General features: G+C 56.1%; 9 protein-coding genes across 9 annotated transcripts; 5 read left to right on the forward strand and 4 right to left on the reverse strand.

Annotated features, from left to right (window-relative positions):
• Positions 1-137: 137 nt before the first annotated feature.
• PG986_012326 (uncharacterized protein) lies at positions 138-2082 on the forward strand (the record flags this gene model as incomplete). The annotated part of the gene is made up of 2 exons (XM_066848548.1): positions 138-1834; positions 1887-2082. 2 exons carry the CDS (start codon positions 138-140, stop codon positions 2080-2082), a joined length of 1893 nt encoding a protein of 630 aa, XP_066695244.1.
• Positions 2083-3066: 984 nt separating this feature from the next.
• On the reverse strand, positions 3067-3866 carry PG986_012327 (N-O-diacetylmuramidase; the record flags this gene model as incomplete). Its single annotated transcript, XM_066848549.1, has 2 exons — positions 3067-3594; positions 3720-3866. The coding sequence occupies 2 exons, from the start codon at positions 3864-3866 to the stop codon at positions 3067-3069; spliced, it is 675 nt and encodes a 224-aa protein (XP_066695245.1).
• Positions 3867-5282: 1416 nt separating this feature from the next.
• Positions 5283-6493, reverse strand: PG986_012328 (uncharacterized protein; the record flags this gene model as incomplete). The annotated part of the gene is made up of 2 exons (XM_066848550.1): positions 5283-6115; positions 6181-6493. The coding sequence occupies 2 exons, from the start codon at positions 6491-6493 to the stop codon at positions 5283-5285; spliced, it is 1146 nt and encodes a 381-aa protein (XP_066695246.1).
• Positions 6494-9138: 2645 nt separating this feature from the next.
• Positions 9139-9390, forward strand: PG986_012329 (uncharacterized protein; the record flags this gene model as incomplete). The annotated part of the gene is made up of 1 exon (XM_066848551.1): positions 9139-9390. The coding sequence occupies one exon, from the start codon at positions 9139-9141 to the stop codon at positions 9388-9390; it is 252 nt and encodes an 83-aa protein (XP_066695247.1).
• Positions 9391-10460: 1070 nt separating this feature from the next.
• Positions 10461-11289, forward strand: PG986_012330 (uncharacterized protein; the record flags this gene model as incomplete). Its single annotated transcript, XM_066848552.1, has 2 exons — positions 10461-10748; positions 10813-11289. 2 exons carry the CDS (start codon positions 10461-10463, stop codon positions 11287-11289), a joined length of 765 nt encoding a protein of 254 aa, XP_066695248.1.
• Positions 11290-13886: 2597 nt separating this feature from the next.
• PG986_012331 (uncharacterized protein) lies at positions 13887-15617 on the forward strand (the record flags this gene model as incomplete). Its single annotated transcript, XM_066848553.1, has 1 exon — positions 13887-15617. One exon carries the CDS (start codon positions 13887-13889, stop codon positions 15615-15617), a length of 1731 nt encoding a protein of 576 aa, XP_066695249.1.
• A 666-nt stretch (positions 15618-16283) lies between these two features.
• Positions 16284-16679, reverse strand: PG986_012332 (uncharacterized protein; the record flags this gene model as incomplete). Its single annotated transcript, XM_066848554.1, has 1 exon — positions 16284-16679. The coding sequence occupies one exon, from the start codon at positions 16677-16679 to the stop codon at positions 16284-16286; it is 396 nt and encodes a 131-aa protein (XP_066695250.1).
• A 1837-nt stretch (positions 16680-18516) lies between these two features.
• PG986_012333 (uncharacterized protein) lies at positions 18517-19167 on the forward strand (the record flags this gene model as incomplete). The annotated part of the gene is made up of 2 exons (XM_066848555.1): positions 18517-18687; positions 18796-19167. 2 exons carry the CDS (start codon positions 18517-18519, stop codon positions 19165-19167), a joined length of 543 nt encoding a protein of 180 aa, XP_066695251.1.
• Positions 19168-19700: 533 nt separating this feature from the next.
• PG986_012334 (AAA domain-containing protein) lies at positions 19701-22168 on the reverse strand (the record flags this gene model as incomplete). The annotated part of the gene is made up of 3 exons (XM_066848556.1): positions 19701-19921; positions 19989-21298; positions 21348-22168. 3 exons carry the CDS (start codon positions 22166-22168, stop codon positions 19701-19703), a joined length of 2352 nt encoding a protein of 783 aa, XP_066695252.1.
• Positions 22169-22679: the final 511 nt, after the last annotated feature.

Here is a 22679-nt window from a genome sequence, read left to right on the forward strand (position 1 = left end):
GGACCCCATTCGTCTCTTACCTCGCAACTTGAACTTGCCCCCATGGCCATCCACCATCCCCAGCTCCTTTCAATCCGTCCAGCACCCCGATTCCACTGCTTTCGCATAAGCTGGTCGACCCTGACCCCCGCCTTGCAATGGCCTCCTTTGACGCTCTCCCCGACGAGCTCATAACCCAGATCCTGCACTACACCTCCCCGGAAGAGACGCTTCTGCAGATTTCCCCCGTTTCGAAACGGTTCGCCCGTGTCGCGCAAACGCCCCTGCTCTGGCGATACTACTGTGACACCACCTTCAAGTACTGGCAAGCTGACCACGCCTTCCACGCCAAGCGGCGCAACAAGCGCCTGCAGATTGACTGGAGGAGCCTCTGCACCCTGCGCCTGATCCGGAACCGCAGGATTTCCCGACTCCTCGACGGCATTGTCGCAACCCGCCTCGAAAGACTCCAGAGGATCGAAGAGATCTGCCAGTATGGCTACGACGCCAAGGACTACCTGCTGTCGCAATGCAACGTTGACGACGACGCCCCAGACGTACTCGCCCGCCGCTACTACGCTTGCACAGTCCTCGACAGCATCCACCGGAGCCTGGCCATCGCAGAATGGGCAAAATACCAGAAGCACGCGGCCCGGCACGTGGGCCGGAACGCCCGGCCGAGCGATAAGATCAACTGCGGTATGAGACTCGAACGTGCCCTGGGCGCTTTTGACATGTTTGTCCTCCACGACAACGACGGCGATCTGGACGAGATCTCCGCGATCCTGGACCAGCTGGCTTCGCGCTTCCGGCGGGAGACGCCCGACGTGGACGATATGACCATCCGCGAAAAGAGCATGGCCTTGAGTCGATGGCTACACGCAAGTAATCTAACAGCCGCGCAGGGGGACGAGGGCGTGGCCAAGTACCTGCGCACTTGTCTTATCGGCAGGGCTCTACAGGATCATCAGCACCCCTCCATGCCAATCATTGCTGCTGCCATTTTCTCGTCCATTGCCGAAAGGCTGAATGTGGAAGCATATTGCTGCTTACTCCCTACCCAGGTCTACATCGTCGTACTGTCGCCGCAAGGCGTGTCGCTAGATGGCCGCCCCCTCCCCGAAGATGAGGAGCAGCAGCAGAAGATGTTCATTGACGCCTACGGTTCCGACGGCGAGGTTTCGGTCGATGCCCTGCGCGTTTTCCTGAATCGCCTGGGCGCGCATTCGGGACACGACAATCTATTGAGGCCCACCAGCACCGACTTGATTGTGATGCGGACGGCACAGAACATTCGGTCATCATTCACGAGTTTCAGGACCCTGGAGCGGCCAGTGGCCGACCTAGTGCCGCTGATTGAGCTGCGTCACGGGGATTGGGCTCGGAACCTTCAGCCGGCGTTGTACAGTATGATTTGGGCAAGTATTATGATGGTGCCTGTAAGGCCAGACAACGAGGACATGCGCTGGGATTGGCAGCAGGACGTAAGAGACCTACTGCAGTACTTCTACGAGTACTTTCCTGAGGATTCCTGGCTGGTCGAGAAGTACGTGTGTCCGATGTACGACACTTTCGCAGCGCCAGGCCGCAGACAGAACAACGGGGAGCTTCCCTCGGGGAGGGTCCGGGATCAGATAAGGGAGATCCGACGCGTCGATTCGTCCGAAAAGGCGCCGTGGAAGAGAAGCACGCTCGAGAACCCCGGCAAAGTCAAATATCGAATCGGCCAGGTCTTCAAGCACAAGCGTTACGACTATCACGGCATCATTATTGGCTGGACGGTGAACGGGGCTGGTTTTGACGACCATTCGTCTCGCATCGAGTCCCGGGTTGCGCAGCCATTCTACCGCTGCATGTACGTCGGAGGGGATCTTCTGTGCGCTTGGTTATCACTGACATGCTCTTAGGGTTGGTACGGATGGGTCGGACCACCATGTCATTGCGGAGGAAAACATGGAAGTCCTGGATCTGAAAGGGGGGGTTCAGGGGCTGCCCCGTGAAATCCGAGACCTGGTTCCCATGGCCGGCAAATTCTTCAAGAGGTGGGACAGCGAAATCGGCATCTTCGTGAGCAACTTGAGAGAGATGTTCCCTGAGGACTGAAAGACGTAGTCTCGGTTAACGGACGTTGCACCTATTTGCCCCCACTACCCGTGACCATCACTTACATACGACGTGTGTGCTTGGCCAGTTTTCTGTGGGACTCGCAACCGGCACACAGCATACACCTAAGTGAGTGTATGTATTCCAACGACAAAATTCAAAATCTCCGCTCCGAACAGCTGGCCGCCGACACCCACATACTTTACTATTGACAAGAGATACCCAAACAGTTTCTGCAGTTGCCCTCTTGCACTGTCCTGCCCAGCGGCCCCATCCGGCCGAAATACAAGGCCTCCATCCATATAATTTCTAATTCACCACGAAGAAATCTCCCCTCTATTGGATCTTCTTTTCATCGAGCAGAGCCGGCTGTGCCGGCCCCCGGTTATCGAGATTGCCCAAATGGCTCTGCACTGCTCAAGGCTTCCGAGAAGGAAGGTTCTGACAAGAAGCTCGCCTCCCAAGCTCCCGAGAATGATACTGCTGAAAATGCTGACCAGAAGCCCGCCTCCAATTCCCGGGGAAGATGTTGGCAATATCAAAGTAAAATGAGAGAAGAAGAAAAAGCACTCGACTGGTCACCTCGGCTGGTCCTTTCATTGAACATACTGTAAAACAAGTCTTCATTCTGGTCGTTGCCCTGGAAGCGGCTAAGCTGAGACAAACATGTAATTATACGATGCATATTGCGAATACCCTGGGAGTTGTAATACGTTGTAATAAATATTGAACTGGCCACGTTCTTCTTGGGCAAACTGGCATATGCCATGTAGCTGTGTATGATGTAAGGATGAATTCTTGCTGGGTTTGTGCGCCAGTTCGCATGATGGATAGTAGAAACTTTCGGAGTGGTCACCCAGGTTCTAGGTCATCTTCCCCTATAAACCACAAAATGATTGACACGTCGTACGGCAATGCTCACACGGACACGGCCGCTTCCCCAGAAAGCTAGGACGATTTCCAACACTGCTCCGGTTCGGACTCTTAGCCAAAGGCGAGCTTCTTGAGGCCTGCTTCGTCCCCGTTGAACTTGTCGCCGTCGCCGCCGTATGCGTACTTGTCCGTGTACTGCCAGATGGTCTGGTAGGGCCAGCCGCCGGGGATGGTGCCGATGCTGCTGGCGTACCGGGCCAGGACCAGCGGGTTGGTTTTGGAGAACTCCTTGGAGCTGTTGGTGCAGGCCATCCACCACGACGGGTTCGTGTAGATCATCGGGTACCGCCCCGTCCGGTCGCGGTACGTGTTGCTGAAGTCGCGGATCCACGCCACCATGGTGCTCGCCGACAGCCCGTAGCACTGCGACGACCCGGCCTCGAGGTCCAGCATCCCCGGCAGCGTCCGGCCGTCCTTGGTCCAGCCGCCGCCGTGGGCCAGGAAGAACGCCGCCTGCGCCGACCCGCTGCCGCTGTTGGGGCGCGCGAAGTGGTACGCGCCGCGGATCAGGCTGGCGCTGGTCGCACCCGTCCAGTGCTCGGAGAACTTGGGGTCCGTGTACGTCGTGCCCTCTGTGGCCTTGGTGTGCGCGATGGACGTTAGCATGGGTGTGTCGGTAGGAAAGGGGACCGGTGGCTCTCCGTCTGTTCTTCTGGGAGGAGAGGGGGGAGCGAGTGAGCGTCAGGGAGTGGGGTTGGCCGCACCTTGATGACAACGAATCGAGCCCCGGCAGAGTAGGCGCTCTGGAAGTTCACGTTCGGCTGGTAGTGCGAGATGTCGAAGCCTTGGACTTCGGCCTGGGCCGTGCCCAGTAGAGCAGTGAGCGTGAGGAGTGCAGTTCTGTAAAGCATGGTGACAATGGTGAGGGATCTTGCGGATAAGTGTGTAAATTATACTTGAATATATTTTCTCGACACTGTGAGCTGAGCAGTGTTGATCTGTTGAATCCAGTGGCCGGCCACATTCAATCTTGCCGAAGGCATTCCCCTTTTATAGACGCGGTTCCTTCTATCATCGCTTACTAAATCTCAGCAAGCTGGTCGTCAGCCTTTCAGCTCAATTGGCTTTTCCTAACCAGTCCACCGACCCAAGGCTGAATTCGATCACGGAGAGACAGAGCTGAACAGAAGGCGCCCAGGGATGTTGATCATCGTCTTTCGGCGTGACTAATTGTCTAACCCAGTTCTCAGCCGCAACGCCACTGGATGTTCGTTGTATTCCAAGGCAGCGTCAAGGCAGCGTCAAGGCAGCGTCAAGGCATTGTCCCTCTTGGTAGACTACAACCATGGGTTGAATAGCCACGGAATATGTCAGTTGCTATCCTCAATAATATCTAACTGAAGTCCGTAGTGCGAGACCCCCACCACTCGCTTCCTCCTGGCCAGCGTTTGCATGTGTATAGTAAGATAAGTCACTCAAGTATGCAGGGTGGCAAGTTCGTTATCCAAGATCGGCAAGATGGTCAAACCCGCCATTCTTCAGAAACGAGGATCAATACCTGTTGCAAACTCATGACGAAGCCAACGTCCTATTGTAGAATACTGCCCATATGTGGTAGGCGGAAGGGCGCCCGTAGCGATCCCAGGCCAGGACGCCAAGCGATTTAGCCACCAAAACCGGAAGCTGGAAGGCCAAGAACAAGCGACGGGATTCTGTCAGGTCGTCGGATCGCCAAGAGATCTTGGTCTGAACGTCACACCGGATGAGAGGGGCAATGGCAGAAGGCATGACAGAGGCATAATTTGATTTCGCACTCGGCCGGAACGCTACTCCGGACCATATCCCGAGTGATGTTAGTAGCGTCACAGGGACATCCACGGATGCAGATCGTCCGTACCCAGGGGGCTGTGGGTTTCTGGTGAGACATCTCAGCCGATGCCCTCTCTTGGCATCTCTCCTTGCCTTGGAGGCTGGGCGCATTGCATGGCAAGAGACACAGTTGTGGCATTTTTTATGATTTTTTCGTGATAGTAGTAGTGTTAGAATATAGAGCGACTTTTCTCTGGAAAGCCTAATACCATACAGAAGAGCTGTGACTAATCGACCGGTCGTGTATTACCCCCCAACATTTCGAACCCAGGCCCCTTCCTAGAGCCTGTTATGAACCCATATCTATCGTAATCGCAAAGAAAGAAAACCTAGGTTGTACAACTGATGCTCGGTGCTGTGTTCTACACACATCCCTTCGCCCATGCTTCCTCTGTTGACCCCTTCAAGCATGTATAGAACCAGGCGTACCACGTGTCTTGACAGTTTGAGTCACCATCCTAAGCGACCCAATCGCGGCGGCTGAATCGAAGTCCTCGGCGCTGAACGGCTTCCTGGCCGTTTCGTTGACCAAGGCCGCGGGAGAATCGAGTGTTCTTAGCGCCTCGCTTCTGGTTCTGGTTGCCGTTCTGGTTGCCATTCTGGTTGCCATTCTGGTTGCCGTTCTGGTTGCCGTTCTGGTTGCCGTTCTGGTTGCCGTTCTGGTTGCCATTCTGGTTGCCATTCTGGTTGCCATTCTGGTTGCCATTCTGGTTGCCATTCTGGTTGCCATTCTGGTTGCCATTCTGGTTGCCGTTCTGGTTGCCGTTCTGGTTGCCGTTCTGGTTGCCGTTCTGGTTGCCATTCTGGTTGCCATTCTGGTTGCCGCCGCCATTGGCGGAAACAGTGAAGCGAATGCAATCGTCCTGAGCTCCACGCTGGGCAACGGGCATGATGACGGGTTGATGGTTGGAGGCCGAGGTAATGGTGCATATTCGGAAGTTGCCTTCGGGAAGACCGCCGTCGACAGTGGCAGTAAGGAGACCATTGCCATTGCCTGCGTCGTTGATGCCCTTGAAGAAGACGAACTGGGTGGGATCCAGGGTGTTCTGGGGGTTCTGGGTGTTGCCGAGATCCTGGACAGTGACGTGGGTGTGGCCAACAACCAGACCGCCCTCCAAGTCCTGGGGTGCAGAGTAGTAGGTCGTCTGAGCGTTGGTGAAGGAACCCGCCACGAGGTTCGTGACCAGGACATTGATATCGAAGCTGGTGTTCGGCTCAACGACGTCGTTGTTGGCCGGGTTCTGGACGAGCGCCGAGATCATCTGGCCCTTGGACGGGATTTTTCCCATGGCTGTTACGGGGGAAGAGTCAGTAAGCAAAAGCATGACGGGACGATATGTAGATAGGAGTACGTACGGATGCCGTTGCAAGAACCACCCTCCTTTTGCTGGCCGTTGGTGAGCTGCTGGCCAGAGCAAAAGTTGATGAAGTTGTTGTCCGAGGTGTCCGAAGGGGCGCCATCACTGCCATCCTCGGTGCCATCCAGCTGAGATGCGGTCTGGACAGCAGCTTCATCCAGTGTCAGTGTCGCGTCTTGGTTGCCGGTGTTGTCTCCGCCATTATTGTTGTTGTTGTTCTGATTGTTGTTGTTCTGGTTGTTGTTATTGTTCTGGGCCCTGGCGAGGCCGAGAAGGGCAAAAGCCCACATCATCTGAGATTTGGCAACCATCTTATCTTGGGTATATGATGCGATAAAGGGTGCTCCTGAGTATAAGCACAGCGAGATTTGCAATATTAGAACGATAAAGCTAGTAACGAAGGTAAAAGATAAAAACACACGGTCAACGTGATGTCCTCGACTGGCAAGTGAGAAGGAAAGGAGAGTAAGGGGTATAATTAAAAGGGTGAACCAGTCATGCACATGGGAGCGTGGAAGGACTGGCAGGATGGTCTTGGGGAGGGCGGGAGTTGGGCCATTTTGTACAAGAGTTCGGCTGAGTGCTGCCGCTCGTTTTCCAAGAGCCACAAAACAGATGACTTCGCCATGCCTGTCGCTTGTCTGAGATCTCATGCCCGTTCATGGGAAGAAGATATGCCGTGGAAATCGCCAGCGTGGTGAAACGAAGACTCATCTCAAATCAGGCTCACGCGAGTCGTCACATCTCCGACGGGGTGCAGACTGGCGAGCGGACCATGGGACCATGGGGCAAAGACTATATCTGGCCCCCCTTGCAGTGATGATCGAGGCCTTCGTCCTGCGGTGGGCTGCCTGGAGAAGGGGCGCCAGGGCACCTGCTCAGGACCGCCGATGGACCAAGCTTGGCGGGTTGAGACCCATTGAATAAAGGTAAGGTTAGACTTTAGCATGTCCAGGGCCTGACAGATGTGCGTCGTCCGATGTCCAGATGCCGGATGGGGGTTGCGACATGGGGAAGATTGTCTGGAGTAGCGCGTAGCAAGGTCCCGGGGCGAGCGAGGGCTGAGGTGGGTGGAAACCGTCTGTGTCGGAGATTCTGTGGGATGGAACAGGTCGAGGACGGACAATAGACAACCGCCGGCCTCACGCGACACCAATGACGTCCAAACCAGATCAGGCCGTCGGGGATCATCCGTGGCCGCTGGACGGTTGGAGCATGGCAAACAGGGTTGATCTCAAATTCAAATTCGACCCTTCCTCTTGACCCACCAGATATGCTACTGTGGTGGACTGTGGGCTGTGCATAAAGCAGAAGGGAGCGTTGCACAGCCATTTCCTGCACAGACGGAGGCTCTCAACTTTGGACCGGATGGCTAACTGGGGATTTTCTATGCCATCTCAACTCCCGACGGCAGTTGACAGCTTCGATGCGGATGAGGGCCTTGCCAGAGCATGCCACCCAAGGCCGCACGAAGGCCACTACCGGCAAGGAACTTGGGATGGGAGATGGTTGTGATGAAAATGATTCGGGAGTATTGCTTTCGGCGTCGGGACAGGGGTCAGAAACAAGCTTAAACCGGCTGGTCAATGGGGCCAAGGGTCTCTCGTAACACAGAGCCGTTGAACGTCGAGATGGGACTGGGGATGGCCAGTGAGCTCCTGACTGACTAAAAAGAGAAAACACCAGGTAAGTCCAAAATATTGGACGAAGTAACCTTAATGATCGCCTGCCTAGTGTTTCCGAGTTCCAAGGCCGCAAGGGGCCGTGGTGTAACCTACCTTGTCACTGGTCCTGGCCTTGCTGCCTCTGCCAACGCCTGGCGCTTTGCAGCTTCCAGCATCCGATCGCCGCGCGGTCCGATCGGTAAATAGAGCCCCTCTTCATGCACTGAGGCAAACCGGCCAAGATCGTCTTCCAAGGAAACATGGAGCTACTGCACATCGCACTCTGCCCGTGCGATCCCAGGGCCCTCAAACGTAGCATCACCAGCTCAACACGTTTGTGTGTACAACACCGCGGCTACAACAAGAGCCCGCACCGATCTCCAGGGTATCTGGGTTGCCAAGCGGATTTCTTTCCGATGGCTCAGTCTCGGTAGCGGGTATGAGAGCCATGTCTACGTATGACCCAATTGGTAGCATCTTTATAGGGTTGATGCCTTTCTACCGCCCACGTATGCAGATTCTGTGTAGCCTGGCGTAAGCCAGCCCGTAGACACGCAGGAGATAGGGTGTATCAACGGCTGTGCCAACCAGTCTGACAAACTTTCTCGAGCAACCTGAACTCTTGCGCCCAAACACGTTAACGCGCTATGCCGAAGGGGAAGCACAATGCGTGGACATCATCAAGACGGAAATAGCCACGCCAAACCGCCTCCCCAGCCATGGTCATGTGATGCATGCGGGATCCCATTGCCACATACACATTGCTTCTTCCAAGGAAGTCTTGGCGACAGTACTGCGAAGCGGTGATTCCAAGCAGCTGCGGGAGCAATCCTATCTTTAGAGAAAGTTCCGTGACAGTTCTTGGCTCTGGGAAACCTGCGACGTGAGAAGACATCGCGGCCATGGTTCCACCCCATTGGTACTGTGGGCGTGAACTTTGTTCTTCGTCTTCCAGAACTATAGCAGATCTGCATACCTTAAACATTGTTTAGCTGTTTGGTTTTCCCCCAAGGCTTGGGCATATACACTGCCTCGTCTCAGGCGGAGGCGTCTTTTCGCTTGGCCAACATAGACCGGCCATCAAGCAGAACGGACGGCCGTTTGGACTTGAGTCTCCATTGTATCTCGCTCCCGGTGGACGGCCAACCATTCTACGCTGGAGCTGGATGCTATTGACTGACCCCTCTTCGGCCTACCTTGGGTATGGCAAGCACGACGGACGAACAAATGTACTTGTTGGTGAGTAGGTTGACGAGCAGCGTTCAAGTTCGCTATTCGGCCGAAGCCAGGTCATGCAGGTGATCGCGGCGTTGTCCGACCTGGTCTTGGATAGCGTGGCATTTTCCACGGCGCGCAAGGGATGCCCTGGGGGAAAACACGGTGAGAGGGAGACGGCGGGTGACGCCGCGTGCTGCGTTCAGGAAGCTTCCATGCGGCTTGATGAGGTGAGAATGGTTCCCAACCTGCAGTGGTTCCTAGTCCGCCAGTGGCAGGTGCCCTTGGACGAACAGACCGGCGCGTCTGCACCAGTCGGATACGGATAAGAAAACGACGAGGAGTGGGCAACCGAACCAAAAGCCAGAAGCCTAGCACGAGGAAAGAAGAAGCGTGTGTTTTATTAGATAGTTGGCCGCTCCCGTGTCAATGCGAAGTGGCCGGAGACGGATTGTTGATGACGGGCCTGCTGATTAAAAGTCGCCGGCGCTAAAGGCAGAGAAAGAGTAACTAGGTATGTAGCCGAACGTGGGAACATTTTGAATAGTCCGATGGGCCCTGGCTTCTTTCTGGAGGAGTCTCGCGTCCTGACTGGAAGTCTCTGCTACCCTTTCCCACTTATCGCAAACTTTCCTTCGACAGTACACTTTTTTTTTATCTCTCCCTCTCCGGCTCTCGCCAACAAGCTACCTAACCTACATGCCGGCTCTGATCGTCGCCCGATAAAACCTACCGTGCCTGCTCCCATCTCCCTCCTCCCAGTTTCCCGTTAATTGTCAATTGATACCCGTCATCCCAAGGAATTGCTCGTCGCCGCGCAGAGCGGCTTGACATCGACCGTCCAAGCGTTCCGTCCGATTCATCAATTGATTGCTCCAAGCCCCGCATTTTCTGTCTCTTTGTCCCCTCGCCGACTGCGATTGCAACTCCTCCAGAGCATCGTCATGTCGTCTCCCGAGCAGCGCAAGCGACCTCGTAAGTAACACAACTATAACTCGTGAACTGCGATTGCTTGGCGAATCGATCGATCGATTGATTGCACGAAATCGCCATCTTGGTGCATATGTATTCTTGGATCTCTCGCAACGCGCTCCTGCGCTTCGTGCTGGCGGCGCAAAAACTGCTAGGTTATCTTCTGGCCTAATTTTGCTCTGCTATCTGGGTGGCTTCAGGCACGTAGTGCAAGGAATTGGGGCGTGCGAAAATTTCCCTTCTCTCAACCCCTCCGTTCCCGCGAAATTCTTCCAGCATTCAATGCGCTTGCCTGGATCCACCGGGCGAGAGCGAATCTCGTGCAAAAATTGTCATTCTCCAGATACTGGCAGCCATACCGTCGTCGTCTTCGCATCGCGTCGAGAAGGCTTTCGCTCCAATCCACCAGAAATCCGCAGCTGACACCATGGCCCAAAACGCAGGCACGCAGTCCCTCCCTCCTCCGGCGCTGCCTCAACTGGTGGCGGAGCAGCATACGCCCATCCCGCTGAATGATAAGAACTCGCAAAGGCTCATCGTCGTCCTCTCCAACGCCAGCCTCGAAACCTACAAGGCTGCGCACGGCGGCGGCGGCGGTCGTATGGGCATGCAGCGCGACGAGAAATACTCGCTGCTCAACAGCGACGAACACATTGGTGTCATGCGCAAGATGAATCGGGACATAAGTGATGCTCGTCCTGATATTACACACCAGGTTGGACCAACCGTCCTCCGATCTAGTCGGGCATTCAACATGCTGACTGTGCTAACTTGACTAGTGCCTCTTGACGCTGCTCGACTCGCCCATCAACAAGGCCGGCAAGTTGCAGATATACATCCACACCGCCAAGGGTGTCCTCATCGAGGTTTCGCCCACCGTGAGAATCCCGCGCACCTTCAAGCGCTTCGCTGGACTCATGGTCCAGCTCCTCCATCGCCTCTCCATTCGTTCTACGACCTCCCAGGAGAAGCTGCTGCGGGTCATCCAGAACCCCATTACCGACCACTTGCCTCCGGACTGCCGCAAGGTCACCCTGAGCTTCGACGCTCCTCTGGTGCGAGTTCGCGACTGGGTGGAGGGCGTAGGTTCTAAGCAGAGCATTTGCGTCTTCGTCGGAGCCATGGCCAAGGGCGCCGACACGTTCGCCGACCAATTTGTGGATGAAAAGATCTCCATCAGCAACTTCAGTCTTTCGGCCAGCGTCGCTTGCAGCAAGTTTTGCCACGCCGCCGAGGACACGTGGGACGTTCTCTAATAATCCTCGCCGACGTCGCGAGGCCCGCGCCTACCTGGAAGAAGCAAAGACGGGACGCGACAAGGGATGCGACAGGTATGAGATAGGAGTGGCGTCGACTTGCAACGGCCGTGATACAACATCTCGGCGCTGTTGCGAGCGATCGCCCAAGCTTGCTTGGGTCTTAGGTTCTTGTTCAGTCTCTGTTTTCGCAACAAAAACATAAGGCGTTCAACATGGGATCCAAGGCGTTTCATCGTCTTTGCTGGGCCACTTCAACTTGGCCCACGCGTTTTCTTTTTCGTGTCCTGGCAATTTCTTCCTGTCTCGCTCTACTTGTAAAAATACTAACCACAGGTCGGTTATGGGCTTACGTGGTGGCGTGGCTATGCACGCTAACTCCTTGCCTATGCCATTTATATCGATGCTCCGAGAACCGCGTTCTATGCCCGCCATATAGGCTGCTTGGCCCCAGGCGATATATCCAATCTAACCCAACTCGTTCGTCACTGGGATGGATGCGCTGAGACCCAATGGATTGGGATGTCGCAGACAGACACGGTGTCTGTTTCACGATCGGTGATGATGGTGGAAGAAAGAAAGGGTCAGCCGAGAGTCCTGAATCTGGTCCAGGGCTTTGCGGTTGGCATTCCCGATGCATCAGTTGCTTGCGCTTACTCATCAGGTAATATTGCAGATACACCGCGGGCTTGTAGAAGGGTCGGGTTCTGTCTGTCGAATATTTCTGGCTTGGCAGCTTGATGACGTTTTGGGGACTGTAGGATCAAGATGACGATGACAGTCTCGTCGCATATGGTATGGCACTGGAAGGCGCCACGATGAATGGAAAGATCCGAACCCAAGCAGCCATCCTGTGCGCCGTCCCATGTTGAGTGTGTGTGGTGGCCGTAGTATCGCCAGGCTAGCCAACGAGCGTCTTCATCGTGACTTGCCTGATTTTGACAAGCAAAACGTGTGTGTATCGGATGGGCCCAACCTAGCAGGCCCTGCGGAAGCAACGGCCATCTGACATTGGAGTGAGCATCGTCGTCTACATGACTTCGATTGCGCTGAACTGTTGCCCAACCCGTTTCCCTCGAAGCCGGCTTGTAACCTGTTGCATAGCGTGCGTATTTGTCCGGCCGCTCCACCGTGCAGCGGGGGCCTGCAGCCAGCTGCAGAAGCACCACTTCTTCGCATGCTCCTGTCGAATCATCCAGCTGGACATGGGAGCTGCAGCCGAATCGGACAGTGGCTGGTGGATGTGCTCAATTTTTTATCGGGGCTCTCCTCCAACGTGGCAGGCGTTGGCATGTCTTCCATCCAAGGAGTGAGACCAGTTCTGGGGAGGGGGTCGATCTCGTCCAGGGCGCACCTGGAGCTACCGTCGGTTGACGTGCTATCGGTAGAGCCAGCCTGCCAGCGTAGGACAATAGAGAAATACTACTAGACACAAAGTCGCCAACAAGGCAATCGCCAGATCCCCTCCCGGCCTGTACTGTGCTCACAGTACCTCCATTGCGGCACTAATAATAGCAAACAGTGTACCGCATCTTGCACTGATCTAGATGCCGGGGCGTGTTCCCGGGCTATGCCAATCGTGGTTCTGCTGGCAGGCCGCAGTGTGTCTAGTGCGCCCAACAGCCTGTGTTAGACTTCCAATGCTAGGCTAGTGCTCCATGCAGCCGCGTACAGTGCCCAAAGCGCGGATCCGCGTTTGGCGTTGGCTGATCCCTCTCCGAGTGCTTGTCCTGCATTAGCACCTGAACTGGCGGTCGGTCGTCCGTTGCAGAGCAAAGGCTTAATGTCGCAATCCGAGGGGCGGTCTGGTCGGTATATCACGTAAATCATAAATCATGGGCGGGCGAGAGAGGCTGAGAGGAGAGGGAGCCACCTCGACGATAGGGGCGGTCGGGAGGGTCTGATGGATATGGATATGGATATGGATTGCTGCGTCCCCTCCCATCCAGATAGATACCTCGATCCTTCTCCTGCTGGCTCCCTCACTTTCCACATCTTTGCATACGCCCACAGAAGTGTTGTTTGCGTCGTACAACTCCAGCACTTTTCACAACAGCTGTTGTGAGACACAAAGTGGGATACCACCACACACACACACACACACATCTCTCTCTCTCTCTCTGCCCGCTCTCGTCGTCCCTTTTTTCCACTTTGGGTTCCATCGATAGCGTTTTGTCTTACTTGAGCATACATATTTTCTTTTTGCACTTGCATGAACTTTGGAAGCACATCGTACATTGCCCGGCCCAGCACATTTCCTATAGGTGCATTCCGTTCAGTTGGGGAGGGATACTTTGCACACATACCCCGCGCTCGCATACCCAACACGCCCGTCGCACACTCAGTCTCTGCCTGTGCCGGTGCCTGTGCCGGTGCCTGTGCTTTTGCCTTGGGAGGCTTAGATACTTGCCTGCATATTCGGTCGCATTCCTCGGGTTGACGTTGGTTGTCTTGGGTGTTTCTCGTCCAAGGGATTCGCGCCATCTCTTGCCCTGAGGGTCGTCTCGGTGGACGCCATCACACATCACATCACACCACATATCCCACACATATACGCCGTACCCCAGACACTTCGCAGTGTCTGCCCTACTTTCCCCATGCGCCCCTACGCCGATGTCACTCATCTGCCTGAGTCTGCGTCGTTTTATTCCGCCGTCACCCACCCCCTTGGGCTCCGCTTCCTGAGCGCCGACTCTTCTCGCATTATATACGGTGCGGGTGGCGACGCTCTGTTCGAGGTCAAGGCCATCTGTGACGACAATTCGCCGCTTAAACGCGCCCGCTTTGTTCTTTCTGCGCCCTCGCCTTCGGTCGTGTCTGACTTCCACGCCGCAGGACTGCGGGCGAATCCTGACCTCACAAAGATCGGCGGTGACTGTCATTTTCTCCGCCACGCACGTCCCGCCGACCCATCTTCCGGTGGCGAGAGTCGAGCTAGGATCACTGACCTCGACGGCAATATAATGGAGGTCGTCTATCTCCCTCCCAAAGACTATCCCTCCCACCACAATGGCTCGACCGTGAGACGCACTCAATCGACAAACAGCGAAGTAACCCGCATTCTGGATTGGAATCTTGAAGTGGCCACTTCTCATCCTCCTCGTTCCGTTGCCGCCTCCAGAGCCCCCCCGGCTGGGTCAGCCAACGCCACTGCTCGACCCCAAGCACGCCACGTTGCTTCTGCTCCTGCTTCTGCTCCTGCTGCCGCTTCCGCTGCCCCTGCCGCTGAAGACGAGCCGTGGACTATATTCCGACGCAGTGTGACGACGTCGACGTTTGAGGCAGCTCCTGCCCCTCGGGACAACTCCAGCGACTACGGGACCGGTACCCTGGTTAGCACTGTGCTTGGGGCAGTTGCTGCCGGCGCCGCAATTGGTGGCGCTCTGACCTACATGAACATGAGGAACGAGCGTGAACGCGCTCCACGCCAGGAATTCGACCCTCCCGCCATGCAGAGGCGATCCACCATGCCGGATCCCTACCCTAATCAGCACCAACGCTATGTGGAGGTGGAAAGGACCGTGGAAAAGATTCGCTACCCTGAGGAGTATGCCCCCGCCAAAGGAGCCCGCCACTATCCGCCTCCCAGCTACGTGGCTCGCTATTCACAAGCCCCTGACCGATCGCGGGAGGTCGAGGAGCTTGATGATCGTGCAAGTCGGCATTCTACCCGCCACAGTACCACTGGACGGAATCGGACCCGAAGCGAGGCCGGTTCCTCATGCAGGCCACTCATGATCGCCGAGGCGGAGCATAGGAGCACCGCTGGGTCCAAACACACCGGCGCACCGAAGCTGCTCATGGAGACGGAGTACCGCAGCCAGGCCGGCTCCAGGTATGCGACTGACTTCATGCCGGAAATAGACACCAAGAGTCGCGCCCCAACGTCGAAACCTTCGAGGCATTCGAGCGTCCGGTCGGTGCGACGCCCGGAACCGGAACTCGAGTCGCATGTGTCGACCCGCACTCATCGGACAAGGAAACCAGAGCGGTCAGACCGATCCGAGGCTGTCATGCGGGCACCGCCGACACTTGTCAAGGCCGAGACTATGTCCATCCCGGTTCGATCCAGACCGCCGCCTCCTCGGCAATCAGTCTCCGCCATGGCGAAAACCCTCGGGGAGCGCCTCGGGATGAACAATGGGGTCAAACGGATGCCGACGGGTGGCAGAGCTACCATGTATGCCAAGGCCAACATGGTGCCACTGCCGGAAAGCGAGGTGGGCGGCAGCCTTGCCGACTGGGACGACGATAAAGACAGTGTCGCTCCCGATGACAGCATCAGCTGTGTAGGCGGCAACAGAAGCCGCAGGTCATCCCGCCGCTAGGGAGGCCAGCTGGAGGGAAGAGCAACATGATGCACCGGAGAAAAGGACATGTGACAGAAGACTACATTCTAAGTCCGATGGCTTGTCAACATCCCCCCTTCAACAACTATCTGAAAGGTCAAAGGCGACAGAATCCCACATTTGAGCTATTAAGTCTCAAGCGTGAAGGAAAACCCCGGTGACACAGAACGCAATTTCACGAAGAAAATGGAACTATTATGAAGCATGAGCAGAGCAACTGGTATGGGTGATGTGCCTTGTCTCTTTGGGTCGGCTTGCATGGCGGATTGGGTTACGGGAGCGTGTTCTTTGAAGATACTCATACCTTTTCTACTCTACTACGGGTTTGGGCGGTTTCGATCGAATTGGGCAGGTCAACGGGTTCCAGATTTTTGTATGAGTTATTGTATATAGCTCGCTTGTTTATGACGTGCAGGTCACCATCCTGCCATGCTACGATATTTTTATGTCCACCAGCCAAATCATGTCCATCGTTTTGTCTTCGCAATCTAGCTACTGTGAAGAGGGCAGTATTAAGACTCGGGCCAATGACCGCATATTTTGACATCTTTCCTGGGCTTGACCTTTTGGCCTAGGATCATATTTCTCGACCATTTTCTCGGAAGTCCTCCCAGCCCAAACCAGGGGCTCCGTGGCGTCTTTCGCTCACAGCATCAAGGGCCGCCGGTCCCCGTACGCGGTAGACGAGCCGCCTGGCGACTTGCAGTCTTGGTAGTCGACGTAGTGGTCGGGTTCGTAACTAAAATGCGCGGCTGTGCGAAGCAGGGGAAGGGAGCGGCGGCGGGGCCCCGGAGGTCCCATAGAGACGCGGCGCGGGATCCCCAGTTCAGCGACAGGAGTGAGTGTCTTGGTGCATACGTCGCGTACTGCACCGCCCTGGTGGCCGCGGATACGCCAGAGGGGGTTCCACGGGCCCCAGTAGGGTCGTTGTCGAATGTGAAGACGAAGAGGGTACTTCTCCGTGGGCACGGTGTACTCTCCGGCGGAGACCCGGTACCGCGTGTTGTCGTTGTCGCTACTGCGGCTACCCAGGCGGACCATGACCACGGTTCGTTTGTTACCTCTTCGGGATATCTCGCAATTCGATCCTGCGTTCCCGAACTGGGGTGCCCTCTCAAATAGCAGGTCCTGGGGTCAATTGCTGTTGTGGTGGCCGAGTTCATACAGGAGTTGATCCGTTGAGGCCCCGAAAATGATGGGGAGGCGTCACCCGCATTTCTCCAACCAGCTGCATAATGTAGCCTGGACATGCCGAGTAACTCCTCCCCGTTTCAGGAGATCTCTAGTCGGAGTTCCGGTATGCCATGAGCTGTCTCGTTGTAGGGAGGGGGGGTGCTATTTTTTGTCGGGGACAGATACAACCTAGGTCGTGGAGTTGGCTGGATGGTATTTTCGAATTGCTAGGACTGCCACGATGTTTCAAAACTACCATGTAGATCACTCCGAAGTCGTCATCACAAGATCGATTATCGTCAACAGGTGTAGTTAATCGCTCCTATATATTCCGTGTCTTGCTCCAGTACCAAACTACCTCTGCCGAACCTCAAAACCATTGGCCCATAGTCCAAGATATTGATGGGCCCTCGAGTGGTGTGAAGAGTGACCACAGTGACTTGTGAACTTGACCTTCATATCCCCCTAAGCCTGATACCGCCAAGCGATAGCCACATTATGATTCTGCGGACGGGGAAGGATATGCGTGTAGGTGATACAGTGGGCTAATTTCACATGGCGCCAGACAGCTGGTCAGGCGCCAATAGTGACTATATTAATCATTGCATAATCGTTTGATGGATTCCATCCATCTATCACATTGCTTTCAATCGTGGGCTCCCGAGTGTGGGTGGACTTGACTCTGCTTGACGTGTTTATGTACAGGCTTGCTCGTCTCCCTCATCCCTGTATGTGGTATGACGGCAAGAAGGTGTGCTAGAGTTCTTCATGGCGGGCAAAGCAGTGATTGTTTCCCATGGCCGTAAGGTGTGCTTCACTGCCTTAGGCCCCTATCACAGTGGCCATCCCTTCCGAAGCCGTGGCCGACCAATCCTTCGGTGAGCATTCAAAGAACCTGCTAGCAGGCTCCCATTCCAACAACAACGAGTACACTCGGCCTTGTGGCGCAGTGGTATAGCGTACTTCCTTTGGGTGGAAGAGGTCCTGGGGTAAGTCATCCTCCGTATCGGCGTGAAAGAAACGTTTACTGACAGTCGGTTTCCAGTTCGAATCCCAGCCTGGCCCTGATCCAGCAACTCTCTTTTTCTTTTGCCCTTTTTTGCCTTGGCTTGATTTATACCGCAATTCCTTCTGCTCGCCTTCCTTGACCAGCGTTATGTAGGTTTCCGTACATATCATCCCATTACCCCCATGAGCCTACCATAGCTCAAACTGCTCTGGTCTCCATACCTATCCCCAAACCAGAAGATATCCTAGGCAAGTACGCCTGTAAGAGAGGGTGAACGTCCTTCCGCCGTAGCGATGGGGAGAAGGGGTCTGGTGGAGACATGAAGTCCAGTTTCCGGGGGACGGTGGAGATGCCACCCGCCAACCCGGGCCGGCCACTAGCGCCAGCATTTATTAATCCGGGCCAAACTTTTATTAAGTAACTCTACTGGCCTTTGCCCAAGCCCACCCCTGCAACCGTCGAAATAGCTGGCGCCTCCAATCCAAAAAAGATTTCGACATCGCCCTCGCCCTCGCCGACACCCGCAACTTCCCCCATACCCTAGAGCCGGCGCCTTACTCAACCACGACAGCACAGCCGCACGAGAGACCGCAATTGGCGGCACCAGCATTGGGCGCGCGAACGGAAATAAGCGAAAGGGCGCAAAGTCCCCGGGATCATTGCAAGAGAAACCAAAGAGGCAGCAGTACGACCAAGATGAGTGCGACAGTACCCTCGCGAGTCCTCGAGGCCGCCGCCAGCGGCATTGGCCAAGCTGGCCGCATGTACAAGGGCAGCAAGACGGGCGTCGTCGTTTCGGCCGGGCTCATGGACAAGACGGTCAAGGTCCGGCTCTGGGGTCAACGATGGGAGAAGCACGTTTCCAAGGTACGTACTTCCTTGCCAGCGCGTTCCCTTCTGCTATTTTGCCGCCCTCTCCACCATATGGAGAGGAAAACCGCCACAGATTTGCTGACAATCGCTCCCAAACAATAGTCCTTCAAATACCCCTACTACCACCTAGTCCACGACCCCTCCAACAGCGTGCGGCAGGGCGACGTCATCAGCATCGCGGCGGGGTGGCGAGCGTCGTCGCGGAAGAAGCACGTCGTGAAGCACATCATCGCCCCCTACGGCCAGCCCATCGACGCGCGGCCGCCCGTGCCGACCGAGGAGGAGCTGAAGGCCGACTACATTGCCGAGCGTGTCGCCAAGATTGAGCGTCGCGAGGCCGCCGCCAAGGAGCGCCGCGAGGCTAAGCAGCGCGAGCAGGCCGAGGCCGAGCAGCGGAGGGCGCAGAAGCTGGCCAAGGCCCGGCAGCACCAGCAAGAAGGAACCACGACAACGAGTATTGCCGATGTCGATTAAACCCGGAAGAAGGGATGGCCCCACTGCGGGAACACGCCCAACCTGGCCATCCTGTGGCTCGGAATTGCAACGGCGTGGCATGTGGGAAAAGCCAATGCCCAAGCTGGCCGAACATTGGAGCTCCTGGGACGATATGGCAAAGGCAGAGAGAAAATGTAAAACAAAACAGTCGCTGGATACTGCACCCAGGGATGGGGCTAGTAGTGTATATACACAATATGTATCATGATGTGCAGCAGTGTGCATAGCCAAGACCTAAATCCCAATGCATACCAACTCCCATGGAATAGCACTAGATGCTGCCTGCTGTCCCCCGTAAGGTCGTGTTCTCTTGTCCCAGGTATCATATCTATGCCCCTACCTCGTCCTTCCGTTAAGAATACCTAAAACGCCCCATTCGGATCCTATCCATTTTCCTCTCTAATCTCCCATCTCGAACTCGTACAGTCCTTGCGTACGGTTCGACCAATGACTATAAACCGGCATACCAGTACCTCGATCCCGATCCCGAATTCATAAAGCAGCCAACAATACTAGCCGCCACGTTCTCCAAATTGCTTGGCCCAGTCCTCGTATTCTTTCAGGCCTTCTGGGCTGACGCTGGGTCGAATCATGCGCAGACTAGCCTTGAAATCAGCCAACTCTATGGGCCTGATCTCATCCATGGTCATGTGAAGCAGAGCCTCTCCAAGCGAACGGAGGGGTCCCATAGCCGCATCTTTGGCAAGAGCCGTGATGTCGGAACCGGAGAAGCCTGTGTATAGAAAAGGGTAATTAGCATCGTGCGAATCAGCCCAAGAGAGAAAAAGAGATGCACTCACCACCGGTCAGTTCGACTAGTTCCAAAATGTCGGCTTCTGTGAGACTGTGCTTTTGCTGGCCCAACAGAGTACGCAGCTGAGTGGCTCTTGTCTCTGGTTCTGGCAATGGAATATACTGTCGCCTCACAAATCGACGTCGTGCGGCGTCGTCGATGGCCCATGGCAGGTTGGTGGCCGCCAACACAAGCACCCGGTTCGCGTCCCCGCGGCTCTCTCCCTTGCCGCCCGGGCTGCTCTCGCGCCCCGCCGCTGCGCGCTGCAGATCACTCCACTGGATCAAGAACTCGGTCTTGATCCTCTGAGTAGCTTCATGCTCACCCGATCCGGATCGCTGAGATAGGAGCGAATCAATCTCGTCGACGAAGATGATGCTGGGCGACATGGCCTTGGCAAGAGCGAACAAGGCGCGCACGAGCTTCTCGGACTCGCCGAGGTACTTACTGGTCAAGCTGCTGGCCGAGATGGAGAAGAAGGTCGACTTGGACTCGGTGGCCACGGCGCGGGCCAGCATGGTCTTGCCTGTCCCGGGCGGGCCGAACAGCAGCATGCCCCTGGCCGGTTCGCGGAGCCCCATGAACAGGTCCGGTCGCAGGAACGGGTAGACGACGGCTTCGCGCAGCGCGCTCTTGGCAATCTCCAACCCCGCCACATCGCTCCAGTGGACTTCGTCGCCCTCCACGACAATTTCGTTGAAGATCGCCTTTGCCGCGGCACTATCGACACCCGGTGGCAGCCTCTTAAGAGTTGCCTTCTTCTTCTTCTTCTCCCATTCCGATTTCGCCTTGTCCTCTCTTTCTTCTCCTGACCCGTCCGGGGAGTCGACGGTAAGATCGGCTGGCACAGGCGACTCCGGCTCTTTCAGCCTAGCATCGCCGACATATTCTTCATCGTCTTCTGACGTGGAAGCGTGACCCAATTTTTTATCACGCCTCGGTCGGGGCGTACGCTTCTTGGCGCTATTAGGCTGTGATGGGGAATGCCTGTGGGCAACTGGCTTCCTTCGGAAAGGCGGCTCGGTGGAACTTCTCCCTGAAGCCAACGCGGCATCAGCCCCGGCGTTTGCGGACGCACGAGCGGCATCTTGTGCCGCCATGGAGCCGTTGTGCGCTTTAGGTCCACGCGATGAGCGTGAGAATGCCGACTCCGTTCTCTCGCCAATCGCCAGAGAGCTCAAGGCACTCGAGGCGGCGCCTAGAGCCAACGAGGATGGTCCCGGGAAAGTGTAGTCTTCGGTGTGCCTCGTCGAGGGTGAACCAGAACCTAATGGATCCAGCACCCCATCATCGGGAGTCACAAGCCTCCTCGTGTGGCTGTCCCATTGAGAATATGCAGAAGCTGACGCTTTTCGCGTTTGCTCACTAGAGCGCCTGGGCTCGCTCGAAGCGGCAGCAGGTGAATGCAAGTCCGAGGAACACACTTTCCCAAGGTTCTCCCGGGAGGAGATGTTGGACCACGCCAACGTGGCTGCTTTGCTTGCCCCCCGGGCGCTCAGCGCTCTTGGGCGTCATGCGAGGTGACGCCTTGGCGGCCTTCTCCGAAGATCTCCCCGACCGCAATGTCGTCCGCATAGTCCGCTTATCCGGGCTTGGGGATCTCGAGCTCTTGTTTCTGGGCGTCGTCGACGATGCATACGGAGGCAACGGGGGCCGTTGCTTCGCTGATGACGGAGGCGAACTCTGTTCTACACTGACGCCGTCTTTCCGCCCCACCGCAGCCCTCTCCGACGAGTTCCTCGCGGTCATGGACGGCCTGGGAGGGAGCGACGGTCTGGAAAGCTCCGTGTAGGATATAGCTGGGATCGTCCCGCCCCCTATCCACCCTCTCTCACTGGGGTCTGCGCTGGAAGATCCACCGCCATTGGTGCCACTCGAAGAGGAGTTGCGCTTGGCAGCGACGTCTTCTTCGCGGGAGATACGCAGCGCCTCGAGCAGGTCGACGCGTTCTTTGCATTGGGTCTCGAGGGTCTTGAGGCTCTCGAGCAGGGCCCGCTCGGTTTCGGATTTGGGGGTGTAGCTCGGCTTGCTGGGCGAGTTGTGGTTGATCTGGTCGAGGGCCGTCTTCCAGTAGCGCATGGCCTCCTTCTCGTTGCCCTGGCTCTCGTAGTAGACGGCGGTCGAGCATGTCAGGTAGCTCTCATCGTAGGTTTTTTGCAGGTTGGACACAGCCTTGTTCGGCCACATGCTTGCATTTGCCCGGATTACGGCCCGCGGGTGTCGGCGTGGCTTCTTCGTTCATTCAGGTTGCGAGAGGTGATGCCCAATAACGTTCCGTGCGATCGAGGGGGGAGGGTTCGCTATGCGGTTCCGGGGAGAGAGCTTGGGCAGCTGGGGATCGTCCGGAAAGCCTGGACTATGGGTCGAGTGCACATGGACGTTCATGCGCTCAGAGTGAGTGAGTGCGGTCTTGTATAAGGTCACTAGCAGTAATGCATTAGCATGCTCCAGCTGCTTGTGACGTCGTTGCGGTAGCACGAGTCGCTTGCTTAGTGGTCGTAGTGGGGTTACCCAAGCCATTCCAACAACGCGTTTCGAGTGGCTGGCGGGGGGCTGGCGATGCGCCGGGCGGCCATACATACAACGCCACAGGTACTGGCTTGCTTATATCCCAACCGAGTAATAGAGAAACGTGACCAGACCATTTATCAATCACCCAGGTAGGTATTTCAACATGGGGGATGTTGCAGTGTGTTAG

Source organism: Apiospora aurea (genome assembly GCF_038362705.1).
Source record: "Apiospora aurea strain CBS 24483 chromosome Unknown utg000008l_segment0_segment0, whole genome shotgun sequence".
Classification (NCBI taxonomy): Eukaryota; Fungi; Ascomycota; class Sordariomycetes; order Amphisphaeriales; family Apiosporaceae; genus Apiospora; species Apiospora aurea.